The sequence below is a fragment of the Oncorhynchus keta genome, chromosome 15 (genome assembly GCF_023373465.1).
Source record: "Oncorhynchus keta strain PuntledgeMale-10-30-2019 chromosome 15, Oket_V2, whole genome shotgun sequence".
In the NCBI taxonomy this organism is placed as follows: domain Eukaryota; kingdom Metazoa; phylum Chordata; class Actinopteri; order Salmoniformes; family Salmonidae; genus Oncorhynchus; species Oncorhynchus keta.
In genome coordinates, this window is record NC_068435.1 from 32,172,813 (window position 1) to 32,200,006 (window position 27,194).

At 42.4% G+C, this 27,194-nt stretch overlaps 1 protein-coding gene and 1 non-coding gene across 2 annotated transcripts in view; one reads left to right on the forward strand and one right to left on the reverse strand.

Moving 5' to 3' along the window:
* The window catches only part of LOC118395224 (voltage-dependent R-type calcium channel subunit alpha-1E-like), a 103,776-nt gene that overhangs the window by 14,159 nt on the left and 62,423 nt on the right, over positions 1-27,194 (reverse strand). Inside the window, exons 8-36 of the mRNA XM_052464262.1 lie at positions 24,702-24,892; positions 24,314-24,417; positions 24,065-24,180; positions 23,101-23,154; positions 22,191-22,262; positions 21,742-21,945; positions 21,310-21,422; positions 20,911-21,023; positions 19,073-19,204; positions 18,617-18,686; positions 16,950-17,067; positions 16,597-16,664; positions 16,362-16,429; positions 14,416-14,560; positions 13,759-14,372; positions 13,388-13,615; positions 12,926-13,159; positions 7,871-8,000; positions 7,717-7,776; positions 7,272-7,378; positions 6,816-6,827; positions 6,296-6,392; positions 5,956-6,116; positions 5,595-5,732; positions 4,813-5,014; positions 2,819-2,983; positions 2,222-2,332; positions 1,995-2,075; positions 1,171-1,290 (exon numbers count right to left, since the gene is read on the reverse strand). Coding sequence (XP_052320222.1) covers positions 1,171-1,290; positions 1,995-2,075; positions 2,222-2,332; positions 2,819-2,983; positions 4,813-5,014; positions 5,595-5,732; positions 5,956-6,116; positions 6,296-6,392; positions 6,816-6,827; positions 7,272-7,378; positions 7,717-7,776; positions 7,871-8,000; positions 12,926-13,159; positions 13,388-13,615; positions 13,759-14,372; positions 14,416-14,560; positions 16,362-16,429; positions 16,597-16,664; positions 16,950-17,067; positions 18,617-18,686; positions 19,073-19,204; positions 20,911-21,023; positions 21,310-21,422; positions 21,742-21,945; positions 22,191-22,262; positions 23,101-23,154; positions 24,065-24,180; positions 24,314-24,417; positions 24,702-24,892 — 4,028 coding nt within the window. The remainder of the gene's footprint in view (positions 1-1,170; positions 1,291-1,994; positions 2,076-2,221; positions 2,333-2,818; positions 2,984-4,812; positions 5,015-5,594; positions 5,733-5,955; positions 6,117-6,295; positions 6,393-6,815; positions 6,828-7,271; positions 7,379-7,716; positions 7,777-7,870; positions 8,001-12,925; positions 13,160-13,387; positions 13,616-13,758; positions 14,373-14,415; positions 14,561-16,361; positions 16,430-16,596; positions 16,665-16,949; positions 17,068-18,616; positions 18,687-19,072; positions 19,205-20,910; positions 21,024-21,309; positions 21,423-21,741; positions 21,946-22,190; positions 22,263-23,100; positions 23,155-24,064; positions 24,181-24,313; positions 24,418-24,701; positions 24,893-27,194) is intronic.
* Positions 25,182-25,257, forward strand: trnaa-ugc (transfer RNA alanine (anticodon UGC)). Its single transcript has one exon. It is a non-coding gene; the product is annotated as a tRNA-Ala (tRNA).

Below are 27,194 nucleotides of genomic sequence, written 5' to 3' on the forward strand. Positions count from 1 at the left end.
TCCAGCTTCCCACACAGATTCCAATAATCTTTCACTAGTCATTTTAATATTGTTTACATATCTTACATTACTCATCTCATATGTATATACTGTATCATATACTATTCTACTGTATCTTAGTCTACGCCACTCTGACATTGCTCGTTCATATATTTATATATTCTTAATTCCATTCCTTTACTTAGATTTGTGTGTATTGGTATATGTTGTGAAATTGTTAGATATTACTTGTTAGATAATACTGCACTGTCGGAGCTAGAAACACAAGCATTTCCCTACACCCACAATAACATCTGCTAGACATGTGTATGTGACCAATAAAATTGGATTTGAACTGGAGTTTCACCATCAGGTGGAAGACTGGCCCTCTCTCTGGTCAGTCTCACCGGAGGACAGGAAGAAGAGAGCAGAGATGGTGAGAGGCAGACCCTCTGCTGCTGTCTCCCTCCCACTGAGACTAATGCCATGTTAAAATAAACTGGGGACTTGGAAATCTCCGACTTCCGATATCAGTGCGTTCAAGACAACTGTGAACTCGGTGAAAAAGATCAGACTGGGGAAAATCGCTTTGAATGGTCCTCCAACTCGGAAACTGTGGCATCTTTTTAGAGTGCAGACTTTCTGACCGGAAGTTCACTGACGTCATGATTTGACCTTGTTTTTTCCGAGTTCCCAGTTGTCTTGAAAGCACCATGACCATCAGATGCAGGTACCAGTCCAGTAAAATAAAAATGTCAATTATTAGCAAATTATTTCAATTGATGCTCAGCTGTGCCTCGCAAGTGCTACACTAACAGATCTTTCTTCAAGCTTGAGTTTTCAAATATAATATGGTCTGAGAATAACAATATTGGCAGGCCAGGAATATCGCCAATATGCTGTGATAATGTATTAGACCTACTGCACAAACCTCATTTATACAGAACTGTTTTTATTAGTTTAATGTTACATTTATTAAATCAAGTAGAAAAAAAAAATTGTGAGCGGTAGTTCTCGGCTTGCTATTTGACTGCGCAAGTTATCTTAACTCAGAAAAGGTTGGTAGTTCATCATAGTGTACTGGGACCAGGGACATACAAAGAAAAGACTGAACACCATGTATATGAACAAAGTTGGATATTTATTAAGTGGACATGAGAGATGGTAAATGTAGGGGAGAACATGGCTGACCTTAAAGGATTGTACGAAGGTCCAGAGCAGGATCCGTATGGTGTAGCCCTGCCTCAACAGCTTGATCAGCCTGGCAGCCCGGAACAGCTTCAGGAAACTCATATTGAACGTGTTTATTGACTGAGATAGACAGACCATAGGAAATATAGAGAGGTGGAGACGACAAGGAATATACAGAAAGGAGAAGGGTCCGGGGAGAGAGAAGGTGTTAGAGAAATGACAAAGACATAGGCAGATAGATATGATTGAAAGTCACTCAAGTGAACGAAGTGAGTATACAACTTTAATAGCCTAGTTTTTACTGAGAGAAAAAGCTTTACAGTACTACCACCTTGGGAATCAGAATTGTTATAAAGTAAAGGTTAGCCTCTTGAAACTAGGGGGCACTATTTTTATTTTTGGAAAAATAACGTTCCCAAAGTAAACCGCCTATTTCTCAGGAATTGACAGCTTAGGATAGAAAACACTCTAAAGTTTCTAAAACTGTGAAAATATTGTCTGTGAGTATAACAGAACTAATATTGCAGGCGAAATCCTGAGAAAAATCCAATCACGAAGTGACTCTTACTTTGAAACCCCTGTCTTTCTATGCATCCCTATTGCCCATTGAAAGGGATATCAACCAGATTCCTTTTTCTGTGGCTTCCCTAAGGTGTCTACAGCCTTTAGTTTCAGGGCTTTATTTTGAAGAATGAGTGTAAACGACTACATTGCGTTAGTGGCCAGCTGAGGGCTCTCAGAGTGATTAGTGTAGTTGATTACAATTCTCCCGGATCCGGGATGGGTAGTTCCAAGAAGTTTAAGGAGCTAGAGTGAAATATTACCTGTAAGTCCACAATGATCTCAGTGATGCTGCCGAGCACGGTGATGAAATCAAAAATGTTCCAAGTGTCTCGAAAATAGTTCTGTCAGGGGACAAATGAACACCATTGTAAAATGGCAAGGCTTCTTTCTTAAATGGAAAGGATTGTGTCTGTACATGCCACCATATCATTGGATCAGTTAATTACATTTTGCCAACAGTTGACTAAAGTCCTACTGTCTTGCTCACCACAAAACCAAAGGCCATGATCTTGAGGATACACTCCAGGGAGAAGAGAACAGTGAAGGCTGTGTTCAGGTGCTTCAATACTGTATCATACGCTGCTGGAGCGGAGTTGTACTGCAGATAAACAGGACACAGTCAGGGTAAAAGCGGGATGTATCAAACAGTGAGCAAGTTGACATTTATTGAGATGTTTCATTTACTGGAGGAAGCTCTGCAGAATAGTTACTAGCCAAGTCATAAAATCTGAGTTTAAACATAACCCTAACCTTAACCACACTGCTAACCCTAATACCCAACTATAACCTTAAATTCAATTTTAACCTATTTGTATAGGTTTTTAGTGGAAACCTCTCAGTTTTGCCTACAGGGTACAACTCGTGACAATAAATGTCAACCTTTGCAGAGTGATGGCAAAGAAGAGGGTAACATATTTAATACAAAGCGTCTGAGATGTGTAATATTAAACTGTTATCAGACAAACAGGGGCACACTGGGCTTTCTCCTATGGATTTGAGTCTTTGAGAGTGAAACTAGTTTCAATCAAAGGCCTGCACATATGTCATGTTTATAAGCTCTGTTAAAAAGATATAGGTTCCATACCTTCATCATGAGCACCACAGTGTTGAGGGCAATCATGACCAGCACTGTGTACTCAAATGACGGTGACACCACAAAGTGCCACAGCCGGTACTGGAACGTCTGTCTGTTCTGAGGCATGTAGCAGGTCAGGGGCTTGGCACTGATGGTAAAGTCAATGCATGCCCTCTGATGGAGAGATAACAAAAAAAGAAGAGGGAAAAAAATCAGGAATTAATCTGTTACGAGTATTGTGATCAATATAAAGTGTGTATCTGATCAAGATGCCAAGATGGTTATTGTAGGTGAATCAATTTCATGAACTCCTGTAATTGTACAGCGCATTCGGAAAGTATTCAGACAGACCCCTTGACTTATTCCACATTTTGTTATTTTACAGTGTTATTCTAAAATGTATTACATTGTTCCCCCCTCGTCAATCTATACACACAATACCCCATAATGACAAAGCAAAGACAGGTTTTTAGAAATGTTTGCAAATTTACAAGAAAAAAGAAAAAACCTGAAATATCACATTTACATAAGTATTCAGACCCTTTACTCAGTACTTTTTTAAAGCATCTTTGGCAGTGATTACAGCCGAGTCTTCTTGGGTATGATGCTACAAGCTTGTAACGCCTGTATTTGGGGAGTTTATCCCGTTCTTCTCTGCAGATCCTCTCAAGCTCTGTCAGGTTGGATGAGGAGCGTTGCTGCACAACTATTTTCAGGTCTCACCAGAGATGTACGATCAGGTTCGGGCTCTAGCTGGGCCACTCAAGGACATTCAGACACTTGTCCCAAAGCCACTCCTGCGTTGTCTTGGCTGTGTGCTTAGGGTCAATGTCCTGTTGAAAGGTGAACCTTCACCGAGTCTAAGGTTCTGAGTGCTATGGAGTAGGTTTTCATAAAGGATCTCTCTGTACTTTGCTCTGTTCATCTTTCCCTTGATCCTGACTAGTCTCCCAGTTTCTGCCACTGAAAAACATCCCCGCAGCATGATGCTGCCACCACCATGCTTTACCGTAGGGATAGTATCAGGTTTCCTCCAGATGTGACGCTTGGCATTCAGGCCAAAGAGTTAAATCTTAGTTTCATTAGACTAGAGAATCTTGTTTCTCATGGTCTGAGAGGCCTTTGGGTGCCTTTTGGCAACTCTAAGCGGGCTGTCATCTGTCTTATACTGAGAAGTGTCTTCCGTCTGGCCACTCTACCATAAAGGCCTGATTGGTGGAGTGCTGTAGAGATAGTTGTCCTTCTGGAAGTTTCTCCCATCTCCACAGAGGAACTCTGGAGCTCTGTCAGAGTGACCATTGGGTTCTTGGCCACCTCCTTGACTAAGGCCCTTCTCCCCCGATTTCTCAGTTTGGCCGGGCTGCCAGCCCTAGGAAGAGTCATTTAAAAATTATGGAGGCCATTATGTTCTTGGAGACCTTCAATGCTGCAGAAATGTTTTGGTGGCTGTCCCCAGATCTGTGCTTCGACAAAATCCTGTCTCGTAGCTCTATGGACAACTCCTTGGTTTTTTGCTTTGACATACACTGTCAACTGTGGGAACTTATATAGACAGGTGTGTGCCTTTCCAAATCATGTCCAAAGAACTGAATGTACCACAGGTTGACTCCAATCAAGTTGTTGAAACATCTTAAAGATGTTAATGTAAACATTAGGCTCAAATAGCTCAATTTCGAGTCTCATAGCAAAGAGTCTGAATACTTACTGTAGGTAAATAAGGTATGTGTTTTTTTATTTTTAATACATTCGCAAAAAATGATTAACCTGATTTCGCTTTGTCATTATGGGGTATTGTGTGTAACTGATGAGGATTTGTTTTATTTAATCCATTTTAGAATAAGTAACATAATACTGTAACATAGTAAAAATGTGGAAAAAGTCAAGGTGTCTGAGTACTTTCCGAATGCAAATTATTTGTGTTGTAAGAATTTGTGTATGAGTGATGTATGTTTAAGCTACAGTAGACTGGGAGTGCGTTTGTATGGCGCTTTTCTGTCCTGTACCTCATTTTTCTCCAAGCTGCACTCCTCCATCATCTTATCCCCCTGCTCCTGGAAGGTGATGATGATGAGAGCAACAAAAATGTTGACAAAGAAGAAAGGGAAGACCACGAAGTAGACGACGTAGAAGATGGACATCTCCATCCTGTTGCCCCGACTTGGACCCCTGTCCTCCTCTGTCACATCCACAGAATGCTGCAGGACCCTGGAGGGAAGGAAAGAGAAAGATAGAGAAAGGGAGAATAGAAACAGTCTAATGTCTAAACAGACTCTCTGAATCTCCTATCAAATGGCATTCATTTAGTGTTAGAGCGTACACTCTTAGAAAAAAAGTTGCTATCTAGAACCCTTTTTGATTCCAGGTAGAGCCCTTTTTGGTTCCAGGTAGAGCCCTTTTTGGTTCCAGGTAGAGCCCTTTTTGGTTCCAGGTAGAGCCCTTTTTGGTTCCAGGTAGAGCCCTTTTTGGTTCCAGGTAGAGCCCTTTTTGGTTCCAGGTAGAGCCCTTTTTGGTTCCAGGTAGAGCCCTTTTTGGTTCCAGGTAGAGCCCTTTTTGGTTCCAGGTAGAACCCTTTTTGGTTCCAGGTAGAGCCCTTTTTGGTTCCAGGTAGAGCCCTTTTTGGTTCCAGGTAGAGCCCTTTTTGGTTCCAGGTTGAACGCTTTTTGTTTCCATGTAAAACCCTCTGTGGAAAGGGCTCATCAAACGGTTCTCCTATGGGGGACAGCTAAAGAACCCCTTTGGAACCCTTTTTTCTAAGAGTGTAGGGCTGGGAACATCAGGGACTCACTGCGGCCAGCCCTCTCCAGTGGAAACAGTGAAGAGGGTGAGCAGAGCCCAGCAGACATTGTCATAGTGGAACTCATGTCTCTTCCACTCCCTCTTCTTCACTTCCTTCTTGTCTCGAGCATAGTCTATGTAGTAACCTCTGTAGGAAACAGAATGGTGGTTAGGGGAGGGAGCCAGAGGAGGTTGGGATTCCTCCGATCCCTCACAAAATGGGTGGTGTGTGGATGATCACGACTTAATGGTATTTATTTATTCATTTGATTGTGAAGAGATAAATTAGTAAGGTCAACGTGTATATCTTTGTTTGTTCCCGTGTGCATATTGTAAGAGTGGACAGCAGGCAGTGTGTATGTTTGACTCACTGGCACTCCTTCTCTGTGTCCATGGAGCTGTCTGTGCAATAGAAGAACTTTCCCTTGAAGAGCTGCACGGCGATGACAGCGAAGATGAACATGAAGAGCTTGTAGACGATGAGGATGTTGAAGACGTTCTTCAGGGATGTCACCACACAGTCAAACACTGCCTGTATAGGAGAAGGAGAGATGATAACATAATGACAAGGTAGCACAAATCAAAAGTAAAACCCCACAATCCCTGGAAATTCCTTGAAAGGTTTCATTCATTTGAATGTAGAAGCCAAGGTCAACTAAACATTGCCATGTTGGCAGATGAACATACATTAACATATACACAGTACATTACCTTGAGTTTGGGGAGTCTCTTGATGGTCTTCAGAGGTCGTAGGACTCTCAGGACCCTGAGGGACTTGATGGTCTTGATGTCTCTGCCTTTGTTGTTCCTGTTGATGTAGACATGTGTTTTAGTGTACTGTGGGGACAGGGAAGACACACGCATACATGCACGAACGAGTGCAAGTACACACACATACACACACACACACACACACACACACACACACACACACACACACACACACACACACACACACACACACACACACACACACACACACACACGCACACATTAACAAAAAAGATCTCAATCTATCTTTTGATGACAAACAATACTATAAAGAACATTTTCCGAGTAATATGAATTCACTTGTATTCGGTACTTTAAAGTTGTGTAGCTGAGTGGGAAGTATCAGACAAAAGACAAGGCGAATCATGTACAAGAAGTATGGGAAGTACATGAGAATTCTATGAGAAGTGTATGACAAATTGTACATGACAAGTATGAGAGTGAGAAGTGTTTGCTTTACCCAATCACATTCCTGGAAGCCCCAACAGTGATAAATTCCCCAGGAACAACAGAGAAATAGAAGAACAAATAGAGATACACAATGAGGATCACAGATCACAGTTACAGCCATATCCACAACAGAGAAATCAACACACAGTCATATCTATATATAAGGCAGGGGAGAAGCACAAGTTCATTAATCTCGCAACCCAGAACAAATATTTTGTGTGTTAGCTAGCTAGTTAGCTACTTGATTACGTTACTAGTCTGTTAGCCTACAAGAGACTGAAAGTTATTTAACATGTTCACCTGTCAGAGGGGAAAGAGTTATCACCGCACGAGGCCTCAACCAGAAGATGCATATCAGACACTTAGTTTTATACATTTGGAGATATGCTACAGTGCACTGTATAATATATGTGAGCCAGTGAGTCAGTGTGATTACTAATCCAGCACCAGAAGTATTGTGACTCACGTCAGAGCGAAGGCGAACAGAGCTCCCACCACCACGATGAAGTCCAGAATGTTCCACAGGTCACGGAAGTAGGAGCCGTCGTGCAGAAGCAGGCCCAGGTCAATCATCTGGAGGACACACGCACACACCCACATACACAGGGCAACATAGATACACACAAAGACACATACACATACACACACACACACACACACACACACACACACACACACACACACACACACACACACACACACACACACACACACACACACACACACACACACACACACACACACACGTAAGACAACATAAGTTACGACAGTGAAAACAATGTTACAAGTGTATTTCCGTGCATAGTTTTAGGAGGTTCATAATTGATCATTTCTCTTTGAGTATCTCACCTTTATGATCATTTCTCTTTGAGTATCTCACATTTATGATCATTTCTCTTTGAGTATCTCACCTTTATGATCATTTCAAAAGTGAAGACTCCAGTAAAGACGTAATCAAAGTAACGGAGAACCTAGAAAAGCAAAGACGCATCCGACAATTACGTGAGAGGAAATACACATCTTCACGTCACTGACACAAACATTCCAGATTCGTATGGAACTTACCCTGTTTCTGTCAGAGTTGGTGCACACAGGGTCTTCAGCAGCCAGAGCGATGCTGCTAGCCACGATCACCAGCAAGATGGTCATCTCAAAGTAGCGCATGGTCACCACATAGTGACAGATCCTCCTGATCCTGCAGATCAATAAAGAGGAGCGGAGTTGACAGTATCGCAAACACTTATGGTCGCTCAGAAAAGAGGGTACAGAATTGTACGTAAAGGGGTACAAACACTTGCCACTGTAGTCGTACTCTCTAAGGTAATTGTACCCTTGTAGTTTGTACCTTAAAAGAGGCAATTGTGTACCTTAGGGGACAAGATAGAAAAAGGTACAAATGTGCCTTTTTAGGGTACCGCCACAGTGACAAAGCCGTTTGTTCCTTTTAAGTGGGAAAAATGTACATCTTCTCTCTACCAAGACCCTCACATGTACACACCTCTCTACAATCCTACGTCTGACACCGATGTAGTGAATTCAGCCCTGACCAGGACTTGAACCAGCCAACACCTTAACCATGATACCAAGAGATCCGTACCTCTTGACATTGTCTCTCAGTTTTGGGTCAAGGCCAGGCACCACACCCAAATAGGATATTTTTATTCCGTGAATCATATCACAATCAACTTTAACCAGTTGAATGTGGACACAAATGAGATTATATCTAATTAAGTACACACATATTAGAATAAAGTTTTCTGGCCACTGACGAAGTCAGCCTACATATTTTGGCTTCATTTTGTTAAGACACTTCATGACTGGACTTTGAGATAGCAGATTGGTTAAGGGCTTGTAAGGCTACACCTGTTGTATTAGGCACATGTGTTGTATTAGGCACATGTGTTGTATTAGGCACATGTGTTGTATTAGGCACATGTGTTGTATTAGGCACATGTGTTGTATTAGGCACATGTGTTGTATTAGGCACATGTGTTGTATTAGGCACATGTGTTGTATTAGGCACATGTGTTGTATTAGGCACATGTGTTGTATTAGGCACATGTGTTGTATTAGGCACATGTGACAAATATGATTGGATTTGGATTGAGATTGTGGATCAATACTTTTTACATACTAAGGAAAGGTACATATAATGAATGTGTCAAATTTTGGGGAAGAAAATGTCATCTAAAATAAACATTTGACAACATATCAACAATTCCCTATGTATAATTCTGGAGAATACGTGCAAAGATAACCACACAACATTTGGTGAATGCAGATGCTTCTGAGGCTGAGAAAAATTTGGTGGCGTATGGGAAGAGTCTGACTTCCGAGTAATGGTAGTTACAGACAAGTACACTGAATTTAGAGTAACACACGCCGAATTCCTATTTAGACCCAATCACCATCTTCTCAAAGTAAGTTACTACATTTAGACTAGTTTGTAACATTCTCTATGAAATGGGCTTTTAAATTATGTGTGATTCAACGTTGTAAGCTTTGAAATGATGGATGTACAGTTGAAGTCAGAAGTTTACATACACCTTAGCCAAATCCATTTAAATACAGTTCCTGACATTTAATCCAAAAAACATTACCCTGTCTTAAGTCAGTTAGGATCCCCACTTTATTTTAAGAATGTGAAATGTCAGAATAATAGAATAATAGTAGAGAGAATGATTTATTTTAGCTTTTATTTCTTCCATCACATTCCCAGTGGGTCAGAAGTTTACATAGACTCAATTAGTATTTGGTAGCATTGCCTTTAAATTTTGGGTCAAACGTTTCAGGTAGCCTTCTACAAGCTTCCCACAATAAGTTGGAATTCATATAATGGACATACACAATATAGTCCAAATTGGTGAAGTGAAATGAAAAAAATTAAAAACAGAAAAGTTGTGTTTGCATATTTAAGTATTCACTCCCTATGCTATGAAGCCCCTAAATAAGATCTGGTGCAACCAATTACCTACAGAAGTCACATAATTAGTTAAATAAAGTCCACCTGTGTGCAATTTAAGTGTCACATGATCTGTCACATGATCCCAGTATATATACACATGTTCTGAAAGGCCCCAGAGTCTGCAACACCACTAAGCAAGGGGCACCATGAAGACCAAGGAGCTCTCCAAACAGGTCAGTGACAAAGTTACAGAGAACGACAGATCAGGGTTGGGTTATTAAAAAATATCCTAAACTTTAAACATCCCACGGAGCGCCATTACACCCTTATTAAAAAATGGAAAGAATATGGCACCACAACAAACCTGCCAAGAGAGGGTCGACCACCAAAACGGATGGACCAGGCAAGGAGGGCATTAATTAGAGAGACAAGAAAGAGACCAAAGATAACCCTGAAGGAGCAGCAAAGCTCCACAGTGGAGATTGGAGTATATGTACACAGGACCACTTTAAGCCGTACACTCCATAGAGCTGGGCTTTATGGAAGAGTGGCCAAATTAAAGCCATTGCTTAAAGAAAAAAATAAGCAAACACGTTTGGTGTTCGCCAAAAGGCATGTGGGAGACTCCCCAAATATATGGAAGAAGGTACTCTGGTCAGGTGAGACTAAAATGGAGCTTTTTGGCAATCAAGGAAAATGTTATGTCTGGATCAAACCCAATATCTCCCATCACCCCGAGAACACCATCCCTACAGTGAAGCATGGTAGTGGCAGTATCATGCTGTGGGGATGTTTTCATCAGCAGGGACTGGGAATCTGGTCAGAATTGAAGGAATGATGGATGGCGCTAAATACAGGGAAATTATTGAGGGAAACCTGTTTCAGTTTTCCAGAGATTTGAGACTGGGATGGAGGTTTACCTTCCAGCAGGACAATGACCCTAAGCATACTGCAAAAGCAACACTAAGGTGGTTTAAAGGGAAACGTTTAACCTGTTAATCCTACCCCCTACTTTTTCGAACATTCTGTTAAAAATCGCGCAACATTTCAGCGCCCTGCTACTCATGCCAGGAATATAGTATATGCATATGATTCGTATGTGTGGATAGAAAACACTCAGACGTTTATAAAACTGGTTAAATCACGGCTGTGACTATAACAGAACGTGCGTTTCATCGAAAAGCGCAGGAAAATCTGATCACTGAAAATGGAAATATATATCCATGTGCGACTTGAACCCTTGATAAAGGTGAACCACATTTAATGGGGCTGAGGTTGCAATACCTACAGCTTCCACACGTTGTCTAGAGTCTTGTCATTTGCCTAGGCTTTGTTTCTTGGTCAAACAGACGCAAGGCAACGCATTTCCTCCGGTCTCCGACCGGATATTTTGGTTGAGAATTACCCGGACATTTTTTCCAGACGGACAGCTAAAGAATATACTTCGCCTCGTGATCAATTTGATCGCTTATTAACGTTTAATAATACCTAAAGTTGCATTACAAAAGTATTTCGAAGTGTTTTGTGAAATTTTATCGTTTAAGTTTAAGTTTAAGTTTTTTAAATGACGTTAAGTTATAAGACGCTATTTTTTTTCCGTTTATCACACAGTCTTCATAGATCGATATCTAGGCTATATATGGACTGATTTAATCGAGAGAAAAAAGACCCAATGGTGATTATGGGACATCTAGGAGTGCCAACAAAGAAGATGGTGTAGCGACGACTATGCTAATTATTTTGTTTACGTCCCCTGCGGGTCTTTTGGGGTGTTACATGCTATCAGATAATAGCTTCTCATGCTTTCACCGAAAAGCATTTTAAAAATCTGACTTGTTGCCTGGATTCACAACGAGTGTAGCTTTAATTCAATACCCTGCATGTGTATTTTAATGAACGTTTGAGTTTTAACTAGTACTATTAGCATTTAGCGTAGCGCATTTGCATTTCCAGATGTCCAGGTGGGACACCTGCGTGCCAGGTAGGACCAAGAGGTTAAATGTCTTGGAATGGCCTTTTTAAAGCACAGACCTCAATCCAATTGAGAATCTGTGGTATGAAGTAAAGATTGCTGTTCACCAGCGGAACCCATCCATCTTCAAGGAGCTGGAACAGTTTTGCCTTAAAGAATGGGCAAAAATCCCAGTGGCTAGATCTGCCAAGCTAATAGAGACATACCCCAAGATACTTGCAGCTGTAATTGCTGCAAAAAAATAATTATGCACGTTCACGTTTTCTGTTTTTTCTTTTCTTATTTCTTGAAATAAAAATATTTTGCATCTTCGAAGTGGTAGGCATGTTGTGTAACCCCCCAAAAAGGCAACAAAATAGAAAAAATGCTAAGGGGGTGAATACTTTCTCAAGCCACTATACGTGACAGGCGGTCCTCATGCGAGCCAGTTTCATCATAGCGCTTGATCGTTTTTGCGACTACACTTGAAGAAACTTTCAAAGTTCTTGAATTGTTCCATATTGACTGACCTTCATGACTTAAAGTCATGATGGATTGTTGTTTCTCTTTGCTTATTTGAGCTGTTTTGGCCATAATATGGACTTGGTCTTTTACCAAATAGGGATATCTTCTGTTTACCACCCTACCTTGTCACAACACAACTGATTGGATCAAATGCATAAAGAAGGAAAGAAATTACACAAACTAACTTTTAAGGAGGCACACGTAAATTTAAATGCATTCCAGGTGTCTAACTCATGAAGCTGGTTGAGAGAATGCCAAGAGTGTGAAAAGCTGTCATCAAGGCAAAGGGTGGCTATTTGAAAAATCTCAAAAATAAAATACATTTTGATTTGTTTAACACTTTTTTGGTTACTACATGATTCAACATGTGTTATTTCATAGTGTTGATGTCTTCACTATTATTCTACAATGTAGAAAGTAGTACAAATTAAGAAAAACCCTTGAATGAGTAGGCGTTCTAAAACTTTTGACAAGTAGTGTACCTCTGAAGATACATTTTGATATTTTTGTACTGCAGGGAACAATATGGTACCCTAACCAAACCTTTTTCTCTGAGAGTGAGAGTGCTGTACAGCTACAGTGCATGAGAGAGTGTGTGCAGAGAGAGAAACACAATAGCCTACGTATACTAAAAGGGATCAAAGAAACATGTTCCCGAGTCCTTTTATAAAACTGAACTGAATTGATTAGTACCGCCGTAGAATGCATGCCAAGACATGGCCAGGAAGGAGAGTCTTACGGATTGGAGGCCTTGAAGAGGAACATGCTGTCAGGAGGTACAGGTTTGGGCGGGCTGGCCTCCTCCTGCGCCTCCTTCTCCTCCTTTTCCTTCTCCTTCTCCATCCTTTCAGGCTGGTACACCTCCATCTCTTTGTTGTTGTGTAAAGCTACATGTAAATTGAAGATAAAACCTGTTATTTGACCTGGCTCCTGCCGGGCATGGCAAAACAAGTCCATCGTTATCGTTACCCTCCTTGTTCCAGCAGGAAACGGTACAGAACAGTCAATGGCAATTACATTGCATTCAACGAACTAGAATGTATCAAGCTACGAATGTCGGTCAAGAGCGACTATATGGAAGCATACCTGTCAAAGGGATGATCTCCAGCTGTGGCTGTTCTCCAGACATCTCTATGATCACACTAGTCTGGCTGTCTAGGACTTGGCCTGGCCCCTCACCCTCCTCATGGTTCAGGGAGGCTGGGTTGTTCTCTGAATCATTGACCCCAGATGCTGCCTGGAGCTCTGGGGGTCTGTGAACTGTTCTGGGGCTGGCTTCAATGGAGGGTCCTGAGACAGGGGCTCACACTGCCCAGTTTCCCCCACCTCGCCCTCCTCCATCTGGGGTGGAGGGTCCAACAGGGGTGGGGGTAGGGACTCGGGGCAGTCATCACATAGGGGAGGCTCGGGGATGTCTGCAATACACACTCTGAAGAGGAGGTGTATGGAAGAGAATGTGTGGATGTGTTTAGACACTTAGCCAATCCTAATGTGGGCCTGAAGTCTCATCTCACAAATCACAATGCCTTAACCCTTAGCTTAAAATAATGGAACATTGCACCACTGTCTTACCTCAGATGCTCTTCTTCACTCTCTAAGTTGACAATGCTGGCTCCTTCTTCCTGGCCCAACACTCCTCCCTCCACCACAGCGACCTCTCCTTTGTCCGTCTTCTCCTCTTTTTCTTCTTTCTCCTCCCTCTCTTCTAGTATCTTCCTCTCTCTGCTGCCTGATTCTCTGACCTCCTCATGTGGGGACTCTCTGCTCTTGGCCTCAGCCCGGGCCTCACGATGACGGTGCCTCCTATGCCGAGCCACCCCTCCCTCCTCCGCCCCCCCAAGGCCAGGCCTGAACTTCCGGGCCACCCTGTGCCTCCTGTCCCCACCGGCGGGTCGATGGTGCACTGCTCTCTCCTCAACCAATGTAAACAGAGGCCTAGGCTCAGAGTCTGGAGGTTCCGGCAGCCGGATGGCGATGGACATCGGGGGTTCAGGCATGGGCATGATTCCGGACATGGGCGACTCGGGCAGGTGTCCGGGACTGGTGTCTGGGGAACGGGTGGGTGCACGGTAGACGGTGGTAGGGTTGTCAGTGGTGTCCTCGGTGGGGCTGCCTCCGAACAGCACCTCCTGGCTCTCCATCTGGCGCCGCTTGCGTAACTGGTTGGCCCTCTGCTCCCACACGGATCTTCCGCCTCTTCCTCCTCCTCCTCCTCCTCCTCCTCCGTCTGTCACGGCGGTTGGAGAAGGCGTTGGCCCCATTGGGGGGCTGGTCAGCTCCGCCCGGGGCGCCGCTCTCCTCCTCCTCTTCGGGGACGGCCATACGGCCCCTGTGAATGGCCTTCTTCCTGCGGAGATAGGGCCTCCTCCTCCTCCTACAGAGCACAACACAAAGCCTGTCACTAGAGGGCAGCATCATGCCTATGTCATATGTACACGTACATATCAATGAAAGGATACATCTCAACACTAAATACAGTATAAGCATATTACATATTATATAACATTGTATGTATTCATGTATGTATGTATGTATGTTTGTAAGTCAATAATGAAGTACGAAAATTGCATGACATATATTAACATTTTGACTCAGATATATTGCATATTGTATGGCTAAAGATTAATTGAATTCACACATTGAATTATCATCTAAATAAAACAAACATCCATAAATTCAATTGAAATTCAAATGATGAAAGTACCTGGGAAGAAAGCGCACAAACTCAAAAAGCCACAAAAACAAAAAGGAATAGTGCAGGATTAAAATAGGAAAATACTGTTATATCTAGCAATTAGCTTCTTCTTCTGAGATAAAGGAAATGGAATTAGGTGTCACAGACAAACAACTTTACTTACGGGTATTCAAACTCTTTTGTAGTCCATGTAATCAATGAGTGATTGGTTGAAAACAAGACATTAGTGATTTTGGAACAAAGACAGAACAGAACCACGTGACACAGTCCAAAACCAGGTCAAGGGTCAAGGGTCAAGGCCAATGGTCAACAGACGTCACCGTAATGCCAGTCTAGTATATTTGGTTATATCTTATTTTTCTTATAATTATATTTTCATATTTGGCATGGGGATTTGGCTTTGAAGGCTTGATCAATGGATCCAAGTCCTGTTCACTTAGACAAATCATTATTTCCTAAGTAGTGACAGTGGATGTTTTATAAATCTTATCAGATAACAGTGGTTATCCAAGTTACAAATTGTTTCACCTTGACCGTACAGGGGCAGTGTTCGAATTTAGACTTCTATATTTTGTCCTATCTCTTTCGGTCAGTGCCACATAACAGGCATAGAGTAACAAGACAACATGATGGAAGCAGCATTACATAACATTACACCATAGTACAGTATATGTATCAAAAGCAGCACCATCTTGATAGCTCTGAAGCACAGAGGACTGACACTCAAATATGTAGTAACAGACAAAAGACAGAGTCAGCGTAACGTGCCTGGAGAAGATCAGAGGACAGTACAATCCATGCATCCTTTTCCCCCCTACCTGTACCTGTTACAGAGGGAGCAGAATGGTTGGTGGTGCTTATAACCTAAGCACATACTCCGCTTATACTCTATAATTGCCCTGTCATTTGGTTTAATTTACCCGTCGACTGACATGCACAATTAAACAAATTCTAAATAAATAAAAACATGCGCGTATGACTGGCCTGTTATCTTTCTTAATATACCTGTTGAATGACATGCTCAACTAAACAAAACAAAAAGTAGAATTAAAATCATGCATTATCCTTTAGCAAGTCCCCAAAACAACATCAGATTAATGAGCGAAGATACTTGTAATCACTAGGATGTGCGCCTCATCCCTAATTTCACTAATGCAATTACCGTTACACATGCTTTGTAACAGGCAGCTACACATACATTATCCACACTCAGAACATGCCTCTCTAACCCTGAAGACTCGTCGTGCAGCTGTACGCAAGGAAAATAAACATTCTTCCTGGTAACGCCTACATCGCATTCTCAAAGAGAATAGTGGATCCTTGTTTTTCGGTGGGTTTTACGGCTGTGTAATCGACAGATATGGAGAAAGCGTCATGATCACCCCTCAGATTCAATCTCCTCCTAATCATCATCAAGACTCGGCCAAAGTAGGTGACTGACCAACTGCCATTGTGATAAAAGTATAAACAGAACACTTACTCAGACATTGGGCCATCTCTGCCTCTGGCGTATCTTGCATTGAAAAACTCCTCTTCCTCCTCTTCGTCCTAACAAAGGTCAAATAAAAACACAAAGTAGTTTACATCCCACAATTAGTTTATGATATCGGGCAGATATGGCCTTAGGTCATGACCCTTACACATTTCTTTCAATGCCCTTATTTTAATTGAAAGATACCCCATTCCGTAAAAACTCTTAAAACAGTACTACACACCTTGGTGAGTTCCTGTGCGTTGGCAAGGTTATCCACAGCGATGGCCAAGAAGACATTGAGTAGAGTATCTGTTCACAGTATGGTCAAGAGTCCTAACAGGGGTGGATGAAACTGAAATACATGAATTAGGTTACTGTCAGACAGTTCCACAAAACATCTAAAATACGTTTAAAACAAGTGGAATCGCTATAAGGGGTTATCCCCTGGGTTCCCCCAATAAATCAACCCATAACCCTACTACCAATTTAGGTCTATGCTACAACTTTCAAAGAAAAAGAAAGATACATGTAAACCTATCGACAATGTGAGCAGAATCTGTCAATTGTGGTTAGCAGGATGTTGAGCAAGGATACAGTTCCCAAACAGGGTGAGCACTATGAAGTATATGGAGGACCACATGCCGTACTGCACTCCTCCTTGGGAGCGGATGCCATTGTACATCACCTCATTCCAGTCCTCACCAGTCAGAATCTAGATTGAAAAATACAAGATCTGTAATGATCAGCCTCTTGAAGTCTGAATGAAAGTAATACGCAAACAGAACGCATAAAGTGCATTAGGAAAGTATTCAGACCTCTTGACTTTTTCCACATTTTGTTACGTTACATACTTATTCTAAAATGGATTAATTGTTTTTCTTTCTCATCAATCTACACACAATACCCTGTAATGACAAAGCTAAAACCTGCTGCACAGCATATTTTCAGGTCTCTCCAGAGATGTTCGATCGGGTTCAGGTCTGGGCTCTGGCTGGGCCACTCAAGGACATTCAGAGACTTGTCCCAAAGTCACCCTTGCGTTGTCTTGGCTGTGTGCTTAGGGTCGCTGTCCTGTTGGAAGGTGAACCTTCGCCCCAGTCTGAGGTCCTGAGGGCTCTGGAGCAGGTTTTCATCAACAATCTCTCTGTACTTTGTGCGGTTCATCATTCCTTCGATCCTGACTAGCCTGCCAGTCCCAGCCGATGAAAAACATCCCCAGAGCATGATGCTGCCACCACCATGCTTCACCATCTGGATGTTGCCAGGTTTCCTCCGGACGTGACGCTTGGCATTCAGGCCAAAGAGTTAAATCTTGGTTTCATCAGACCAGAGAATCTTGTTCCTCATGGTCTGAGAGTCCTTTAGCAAACTCTAAACGGGCTGTCATGTGCCTTTTACTGAGAAGTGGCTTCCGTCTGGTCACTCTACCATAAAGGCCTGATTGGTGGAGTGCTGCAGAGATGGTTTTCCTTCTGGAAGGTTCTCCCATCTCTACAGAGGAACTATGGAGCTCAGTCAGAGTGGCCATCGAGTTCTTGGCCACCTCCCTTACCATGGCCCTTCTCCCCCGATTGCTTAGTTTGGCCGGGCGGCCAGCTCTAGGAAGAGTCTCGGTGGTTACGACCTCTTCCTTTTAAAAAGGAAGGCCATTGAGGCCATTGAGTTCTTGGGGACCTTCAAACCTGCAAATGTTTTTATGCCCGTCCCCAGATCTGTGCCTCGACACAATCCGGTCTCGGCGCTCTATGGACAACCTCATGGCTTGGTTTTTGCTCTGACATGCACTGTCAACTGTGGGAACTTATATAGACAGGTGTGTGCCTTTCCAAATCATGTCCAATTCATTGAGTTTACCACAGGTGGACTCCAATCAAGTTGTAGAAAGGGAAGAAGTCTGAATACTTTCCGAATGCACTGTGTCTTATAAAATGCTAACACACAAATACATTATGGGCCATAATTGAATCACATCGTTAACAGGGTTCTATCTCCCTGCAGAGTTAATAATGTCAGAACTAGTATTATTTTATTTGTCTCGGAATCCCAGTTTATGGTTTTGATCAAACATTCTTCCATATTTCACAGCTCTGACATGTATGTGCATATGTGTATGTATGGGATGCTAGTAGATGGAGGGGGAGGTGAGCAGTGTTGTTCCATTTTGGCCCTGGGGGGGGTTGTGGGAGATATACCCGGGTAGGTTATGTGTGTCACCATGGAGAAGCCAGTGAGAGGGACGGTCTGGGGTGTATGAGCCAAACCTGGAACACTGTCATGATAGCAGCTGGAAACGTGTCAAAGTTGGCAGGAGTGTAATCTTCAAAGATGAACCTGAAGGGAGAGAAATAATGGATGGGCAGATATGACCGGGGAAGAGGAGGAGGAAGAAGTGGGCAGAGGAGGAGGTGGAAATTGCTATTTTCAACTAGACGTGTAATTTCAGGTCTATCATTCCATTTCCGACACAGCAAAACAAAACATGGCAAGCTTCCAGCTGCTTCGGAAGTTATATTTGTAAATATATACGGTGACGTGATGATGGGCAATACACATCATTAGTCAATGAACAGATCAACTGAAAATAAATTCATGGGACCTGGGACTTGTGCATACCAAAACATACTGATGTCCTAATATTGGTGAAGCACTGAATCACTATCCTGAGATCAGTGACCACCGTATCTAATAAGTGAACCCAACCCTCTGGTTGTGCTCACCTGCCCCCAAAGAGCTGCATGCCCAGCAGGGCAAAGACGACGATGAAGAGGAAGATGAGGAAGAGCAGACTGATGATGGACTTCATGGAACTCATAAGAGACACAACCAGGTTCCTTAGAGATGCCCAGTACCTGGTCAAGAAAAAGGAAAAAAAGGTTCACATACAAAATAGACAGACCTCAACATCTTCTGTTTGCCATTTGAATGTATTTTGGAGAGTAATACATTGTACTTCCAGCAGTATAACCACTGCTGACGCTACATTTACATTTACATTTGAGCAATTTAGCAGAAGCTCTTATCCAGAGCGACTTCATCTTAAGATAGCTAGGTGAGACAACCACACATCACAGTCGTAGCAAGTACATTTTCCCTCAACAAAGTAGTTCAGTGCTAGTAGGAAAAGACAGCAGCAACACTAATGCTGAACCAACCCTAACCTTTAACCTAGAATGGTTCTACATTATACTTACAGCAGCAACACTAATGCTGACCCTACCCTAACCTTTAACCTAGAATGGTAATGCATTATACTTACAGCAGTAACACTAAAGCTGACCCTACCCTAACCTTTAACCTAGAATGGTACTACATTATACTTACAGCAGCAACACTAATGCTGACCCTACCCTAACCTTTAACCTAGAATGGTAATACATTATACTTACAGCAGCAACACTAATGCTGACCCAACCCTAACCTTTAACCTAGAATGGTACTACATTATACTTACAGCAGCAACACTAATGCTGACCCTACCCTAACCTTTAACCTAGAATGGTAATACATTATACTTACAGCAGTAACACTAATGCTGACCCTACCCTAACCTTTAACCTAGAATGGTACTACATTATACTTACAGCAGTGACACTAAAGCTGACCCTACCCTAACCTTTAACCTAGAATGGTACTACATTATACTTACAGCAGCAACACTAATGCTGACCCTACCCTAACCTTTAACCTAGAATGGTACTACATTATACTTACAGCAGCAACACTAAAGCTGACCCTACCCTAACCTTTAACCTAGAATGGTACTACATTATACTTACAGCAGCAACACTAATGCTGACCCTACCCTAACCTTTAACCTAGAATGGTACTACATTATACTTACAGCAGCAACACTAAAGCTGACCCTACCCTAACCTTTAACCTAGAATGGTACTACATTATACTTACAGCAGTAACACTAATGCTGACCCTACCCTACCCTAACCTTTAACCTAGAATGGTAATACATTATACTTACAGCAGTAACACTAAAGCTGACCCTACCCTAACCTTTAACCTAGAATGGTAATAAATTATACTTACAGCAGCAACACTAATGCTGACCCTACCCTAACCTTTAACCTAGAATGGTAATAAATTATACTTACAGCAGCAACACTAATGCTGACCCTACCCTAACCTTTAACCTAGAATGGTAATACATTATACTTACAGCAGCAACACTAATGCTGACCCTACCCTAACCTTTAACCTAGAATGGTACTACATTATACTTACAGCAGCAACACTAAAGCTGACCCTACCCTAACCTTTAACCTAGAATGGTACTACATTATACTTACAGCAGTAACACTAATGCTGACCCTACCCTACCCTAACCTTTAACCTAGAATGGTAATAAATTATACTTACAGCAGCAACACTAATGCTGACCCTACCCTAACCTTTAACCTAGAATGGTAATACATTATACTTACAGCAGTAACACTAATGTTGACCCTACCCTAACCTTTAACTTAGAATGGTAATACATTATACTTACAGCAGCAACACTAATGTTGACCCTAACTCTCATTCTGGTTGATGTCCCACTCACTTGGTGATCTTAAAGATCCTCAGGAGTCTCAGTGCCCTCAGGACGCTGATGCCAAAGGACATGCCAGGCCGGAAGAAGCCCCACACCACCTCAAAGATGCTGCCAACTATCACCTGCACGGGAGAGACACCGCGCAACATTCAAACACCACAAGGGAAGTTTAGACAAACCTTTATCATTAAGAACACACATTAGTCAGCAATATAGGACAGTATCACATAACAATAGCACTTAAGTGTCCATATGGTTAGAAATGAAATGTCTTGTTGGTTTTCCTAACTCCCTAACATAACACACCTCAGTTCACCCGTACAACCATAAGAAAATCTTATGTTGCCACACGTCTAAGTCCTGGTTCACCATCAGCTAACATGGAGTAGAATGAATGAACGAACTCACTCCACAGTCGAAGCAGTTGAAGGAGGAGTGGAAATAGAGGCGGAATCCCAGGCCGTACATCTTTAAGAACATCTCTGCCAAAAAGAGCCCCAGGAAAACAAACTCCGCATAGTCTGAAGAAAGAATAAATCATTATGAATCAAAGACTGGGCAAATGTTCACAGTCTTTCCTCTGTTCAAACCAAGCTATTTAGCTTTTTTTCATGTTATAAACTCTGCACGACAGAAGAACCACATCTCCATCGCCTAGAAGTATATTTGAAAGCCGGCCAGATTGAATTGATAGTTTGCTACTGTTACTGTAAATACACTACATATCCTATACTTAGGACCTGGAGTTTCTTCTGAATGTGCAATCGTTGTTGTAAAAAGGGCTATGAAGACACATTTTCATTCATTGATTGGTTGATTGACAGTCCAGCCCAGACGTACACAAGAAGGTGGAGAGCCATTCGGGCTGGTTGTGATGTACGATGGCCACACAGATGGTGTTGAGAGCCACCAGGCTGAGGACGGTCCAGTAGAAGGTGTCTGTCTTCACCATGCGCCGCAGGGAGATACGCAGCATACGCTCCTTACGACGTATATACGCCACCGGGCCACGCCGCACTGTACGGATCCGCATACGAGGTGCTCCTGGGGCAGGAAGAATGAGAAGAGAGGAAGAAAGGATGAGTAGATAGAAAGAAAGAGAGAGAGAGAAAGGACATGGAGAAAGAAAAAGGGCGGGAGAGGAGAGAGAAAGGGTGTTGAAAATAATAGATATGTCAAATCGAGGTCAAATACAGTAGATATAAGGGGAAGAGACCAGAAATGGAGGTGGAGAGAAAAACAGGAAGATGCCTAAATATGAGGATCTTGGCTGTGTGTTCCTCTCTCACCTATAGTGGAGCTCTCTGCATCCCCAGGACCTCCTCTATGCTTAGCATTTTTACTGGTGGCCCGCTTCAGCACTGAATACACAAACAACAGAAAATTAGGACAAACAGAGAATATCCCCAATAGCATTGATAGAACAACAGATGCTTATAAGCACAACGGCACAACATATTTCACTTGCCAGCCATTTCGTCCATAAGGAGCGACAAACTAGTTATAGAGATAATGATATATTAATGGATGGAAACGCTAATGTTGACGTGCTAACTTTCAGGCAAACTGACTGAAATACTTTGAACATGAGAGGAAGGAGGAAGAGCCAATTAAATGTGGCTTTAATGATGGCACCTTTTTGTTAGGTTGATAAGGTATGGTGTATATGAAAGTGTCATTATGAACCATTCTCGTTTTCCAAAAAGGAGTAAGACTTACAAAAACATGATAGAAAAACAAGACTGTTGACAGACGATATATCACTACAGACGTGCGCCAAGCCATTTTCACCTTGCTGTTCCCAAGACATCCGCGATGTTCACACAATAACCAAAGCAAATTAACTTCTTGAGGTTTTCACGGTATATTTTTCTCTGAAAGAGGTTTAGCCTTTTCACTGCAATTTTCAATTGTCTGCAGCAGCTCTAAGCTAATGGAGGTCAAAGAGGAACAAAATGTCTGCCTTGGTTTACAAGTTAAAGTGTAGTGGATGGAGAGAGGCAGGGCAGAGGATCACTGGTTCAAGCCCAGTAAGGGGCATTTGGACAGTAGAGGAAGCAAAGCTCTTAGCAGCACACTGACCCCTGTTACATAAGGATTTACTGATGTGAACGTGGGAGGAAAGGTCTTCCGCACAATTGAATTCACCATTATGGTGGTAACTCCTCTCAATGAATTGTGTTTTCTGGTGGTTCTTACCATCTAAAGCAGATCTCCCTGAATTCTTGTTCTCCTCAGCCAGCATCACCTCCTCTGAAACAATGGGGTGAACATGTCATTGTCATCCACACAAAGTGAATTCCAGGTCAGTCATAAAGTGCTCCTGAAACATAAACAGGGCTCTCTCTCTCTCTTTCCCTTAGCACTCTCAGATGATTGTGAGCAAATCATGGGGCCAACCTGTTGAAATGTAATATTGAAATGATTTTATTAGCACTACAAAGGTGAGTATTTGAGCTGAATGCATAGTGTTGATGCTCTGAGAGAGGGAAGAACTCATCATCAGGTAAGAGCTCATCCAGGGCTCGCCTGGTAGCTAACTTTTCCCTTTCAGGGCCCTGATGCCGCCCTGCAGAGAGGGAACACTTATTGATTTCTATGACGAATGCATACGTTCAAACACACACGGATGGACGCGTGAATGTGCATACACACACACGGACGTACACATACCCACAGAAATTCACACGCACGCACACGCACACACACACACACACACACACACACACACACACACACACACACACACACACACACACACACACACACACACACACACACACACAGATTAACATACACACACGGAGGAGTGAACACACACCCACACGCATGCACACCAGCTCACACACACACAGATATGCACAGACTCGCACTCACACATTTACACTTGGGTCAAGGAGTCCGCATCACCTTCCTCTCAACCTCTACTTGCGTGGGAGAAAGATACTGTAGATTGCCACTATAGCACTGCAGCTTCACAAAGTCACCCTCCATCAACATATTCACCAGGCAGCTCCTTCCACATATTCACCAGGCAGCTCCATCCACATATTCACCAGGCAGCTCCATCACGGCAGATCCACCTGGATCTTATAATACATACATTTTGACATTTTATGTAGTTATCTCGGGTGGTAGCGGTTGTAAGGTAACAGTACAGTACCTGCTCGGTCTATCCAGGCTCTGTATCCATTGAGTTCTCTCTCCACCTGCTGTTGACGTCTCAGCTTCATGAAGGCTCTCCTGTTCTCCACCCGCTCCCTCTCTTTGGCAAACTCCCTACACACGTAGGACATGAGGCAATCCATTGTTTCCTCACTCATAAAATCACACACAAAATTCCACATGTGCACGCACACACACACACACACGCACACACACACACATACACACACAGCTTTTATTTACTCACCCAGAGAGGACTCCCAACACCAGGTTGAGTACGAAGAATGAGCCAATAATGATGAGAGGAATAAAGTACATCCAATTCCACATAGAGCCCAAGGCATCGTTGGTCTAAAGGAGGTACAATAGACATGTATAAGGTACATAAATACAGGTACAGACTTAACGCTTCACTGCTGAAGAGTTACTATGTAAGAACAAGGGGCTATGCATTCTCTGGAAATCAAGCACAACGCGGAAGCTGTGCCACAATGCTGTGCGCCGAGGACGCATCACACACGAACATTGTGGGTTATTTCCACCGGATTTCATAGCCCCTCTTTGATTATCCCTTACTTCAATGCCTCTACCTTATAAATAGTTCCTAAAAAATACTTTGAGTGATCTGTTCTCACATTGTAGAGTACAGCTGTCCACCCCTCCATGGTGATGCACTGGAAGACAGTGAGCACAGCGAACAGGATGTTGTCAAACTGGGTGATGCCGTTGTTGGGGCCAATCCATGACCCGATGCAGTCATACTTCTCTGGACACTTCCTCACTCCACAGGCAAACTCCACCTCGGTCGTATCCATCGTCTCATTTTCTAACACAGGACAAGGCAGGGGTTGTGGTGGTTAACGTGTAGCTAGCTTACTTTCTACACAAAGCTAACAGTGTCGCAGATTTCTCATTGTTTGATTACTTTAGCGCTGCATCTGACCTTTTCAATGTGACAAAGTTGCCTTAAATCTGCAGTTGGTACATCCAATTTTGACCTTTTAAATGACTGATATGTACCCATTGATTTTTTAAGAATATAACTTAGAAATACCCCATTAGCTTAGATGAACTGTCATTGCCCATCTGAACCCAAAATATAAGCTTGTTTTATAGGTCCCGTGTAGCTCAGTTGGTAGAGCATGGTGCTTGCAACGCCAGGGTAGTGGGTTTGATTCCCATGGGGGACCAGTTGGAAAATGTATGCACTCACTACTGTAAGGGTGTCTGCTAAATGTAAAAAAATATATATACTCCATTGTTTGTATACAAAGTAATTGAGAGCAAACACTGTACAGCCTCTTAACATTGTTAAAATGAACATGTCGATACCATGGATGGTCAGTCCTGGCATCCATAGCTCTGTCTATGAATTTGAGAGTGGTTACATTTCTCCAGCCCCATCCCTCAGCTGTTTACCTAAACAGTGGTACGGTAAACACTTTGTTGTTCTTTGAAATGCAGATTGCTCTTCAAGAGGGCAATACGGTTTAGGAGTAGCGGATGTCTAGAGCGTCAACCTTAATTACAACAGGAGAGCTGTGAAAAACGGACTATCTGTTTCAGCTAACCACCTCAGGGACCGGTCATCAACATCACAGGGGTCAATGCTGCTTCGTGAATTGAGGGTTGAGAAGTACACATTCTGGAGAGATCATATCTGACTGTGTTAAACCATATTTATTAAAAATACTATATTTGGCTTGTGTGATTACAGAGTAATCATGGTTGGCTAATTAAAAAGGTAGCTACGGAGCCCAGTTGGGCGTGTTAAGGGACGGATTCCAATTTACAGAATGGATACCTCGAGGAAAATGGGGGAGTGTCATGTTCAATTTTAGTCAAGGGGAGGGTTTGGGGTCATGTAATTTGTATTTGATGAAATGTTTTTATTTCTCTGTGTTATAGAATTTGTTGTTAATTAGGCTATATATCGATGTGTGCCCTGATGCCGTCCCTCATCTCTGATTCTCTGCTGGGCGGGCAATATCAAGAGCGCCCATATGTATTTAGTGTGATCTCAATCAAGTGATCCATAGCCTATAGGCTACGAAGTGCACGCTTGGAGAAGCACAGAGAAAAGTTATATGTCTAAGATAACTGATGGGATGGTGTAAATTAAACTAGGCTTTATTACACACGGAAATGGATATTCCAACCCTGAGCCCCGGCCGGCTCTGCTCTTTTTTAGTGTGCTTCCTAACCAATGGCTGTGCTGCATAGGCCTACAGTGGTAGTTCAGGAGGAGAGTGATAGGTTTCTACCAAAAATAGGTTTTGATTGGGCATACTCCAAAAAATGGAGGACCGGAGGTAAACTTTGACAGCTTGCTACTACTATAATTGATTTGATTAAAAACAATATGTTTCTTGCCCCTTATGTTTTTATTAAACTTATTGACCTCACAATAAGCCAGATTCAAGTAACTTAATGTACATTGTGGTGCCGCGGCATAATCAATCGAAAATGGACAGCTCATGGAGCTGAAAGTAGTCAAATTCTAGTAGGCATAATTTATTTCAACCGTCTTCATTTTAATTAGACTTTAATAACAACGAGAGGGTTTTGTGTTGGAGCCTATTTCTTCCTATTTAAGAAAAAAGAGGTAGGCCTACCTGTTTGAGAGACAAAATTAGGCTATAGGCTGCTATATTGGAGGAGGAGGTAGGGTTGCTAAGCTGACATATGGAATTGTTTTAAGATGGTTATACTATGGATCATTTAGCTGTTTGGTTTTGAATTGTTGGACCCCTTAAGTTATAAAAAAAAACATACTTTTTCTTTGGGCCTTTACTACCAAAGTCGATAGAAACACATAGAATAACACATTGAATGCAAAAACAACCAAAAACTAAATCATAAGAAATAAGGTTTTGAAGTGTCTGTCCTAAATCTAGGAGATATAAAAAAACTTAGGATATATATATATATTATTCTTTTTACACATATTTAACTACCTTCATACTTCCATTTGTTTTTTTTTTAAACCGGTACCTTCAGATGAGTCCTGTTACACTTTTGGGGGTTGTAGATGAAAACGGAGAACACCATCATGTTCCCATTAGTTTGTAGCCCAAACAGTTCGGACGTTACCAAACAGAAGTTGGAACATCAACCGTACACACTTC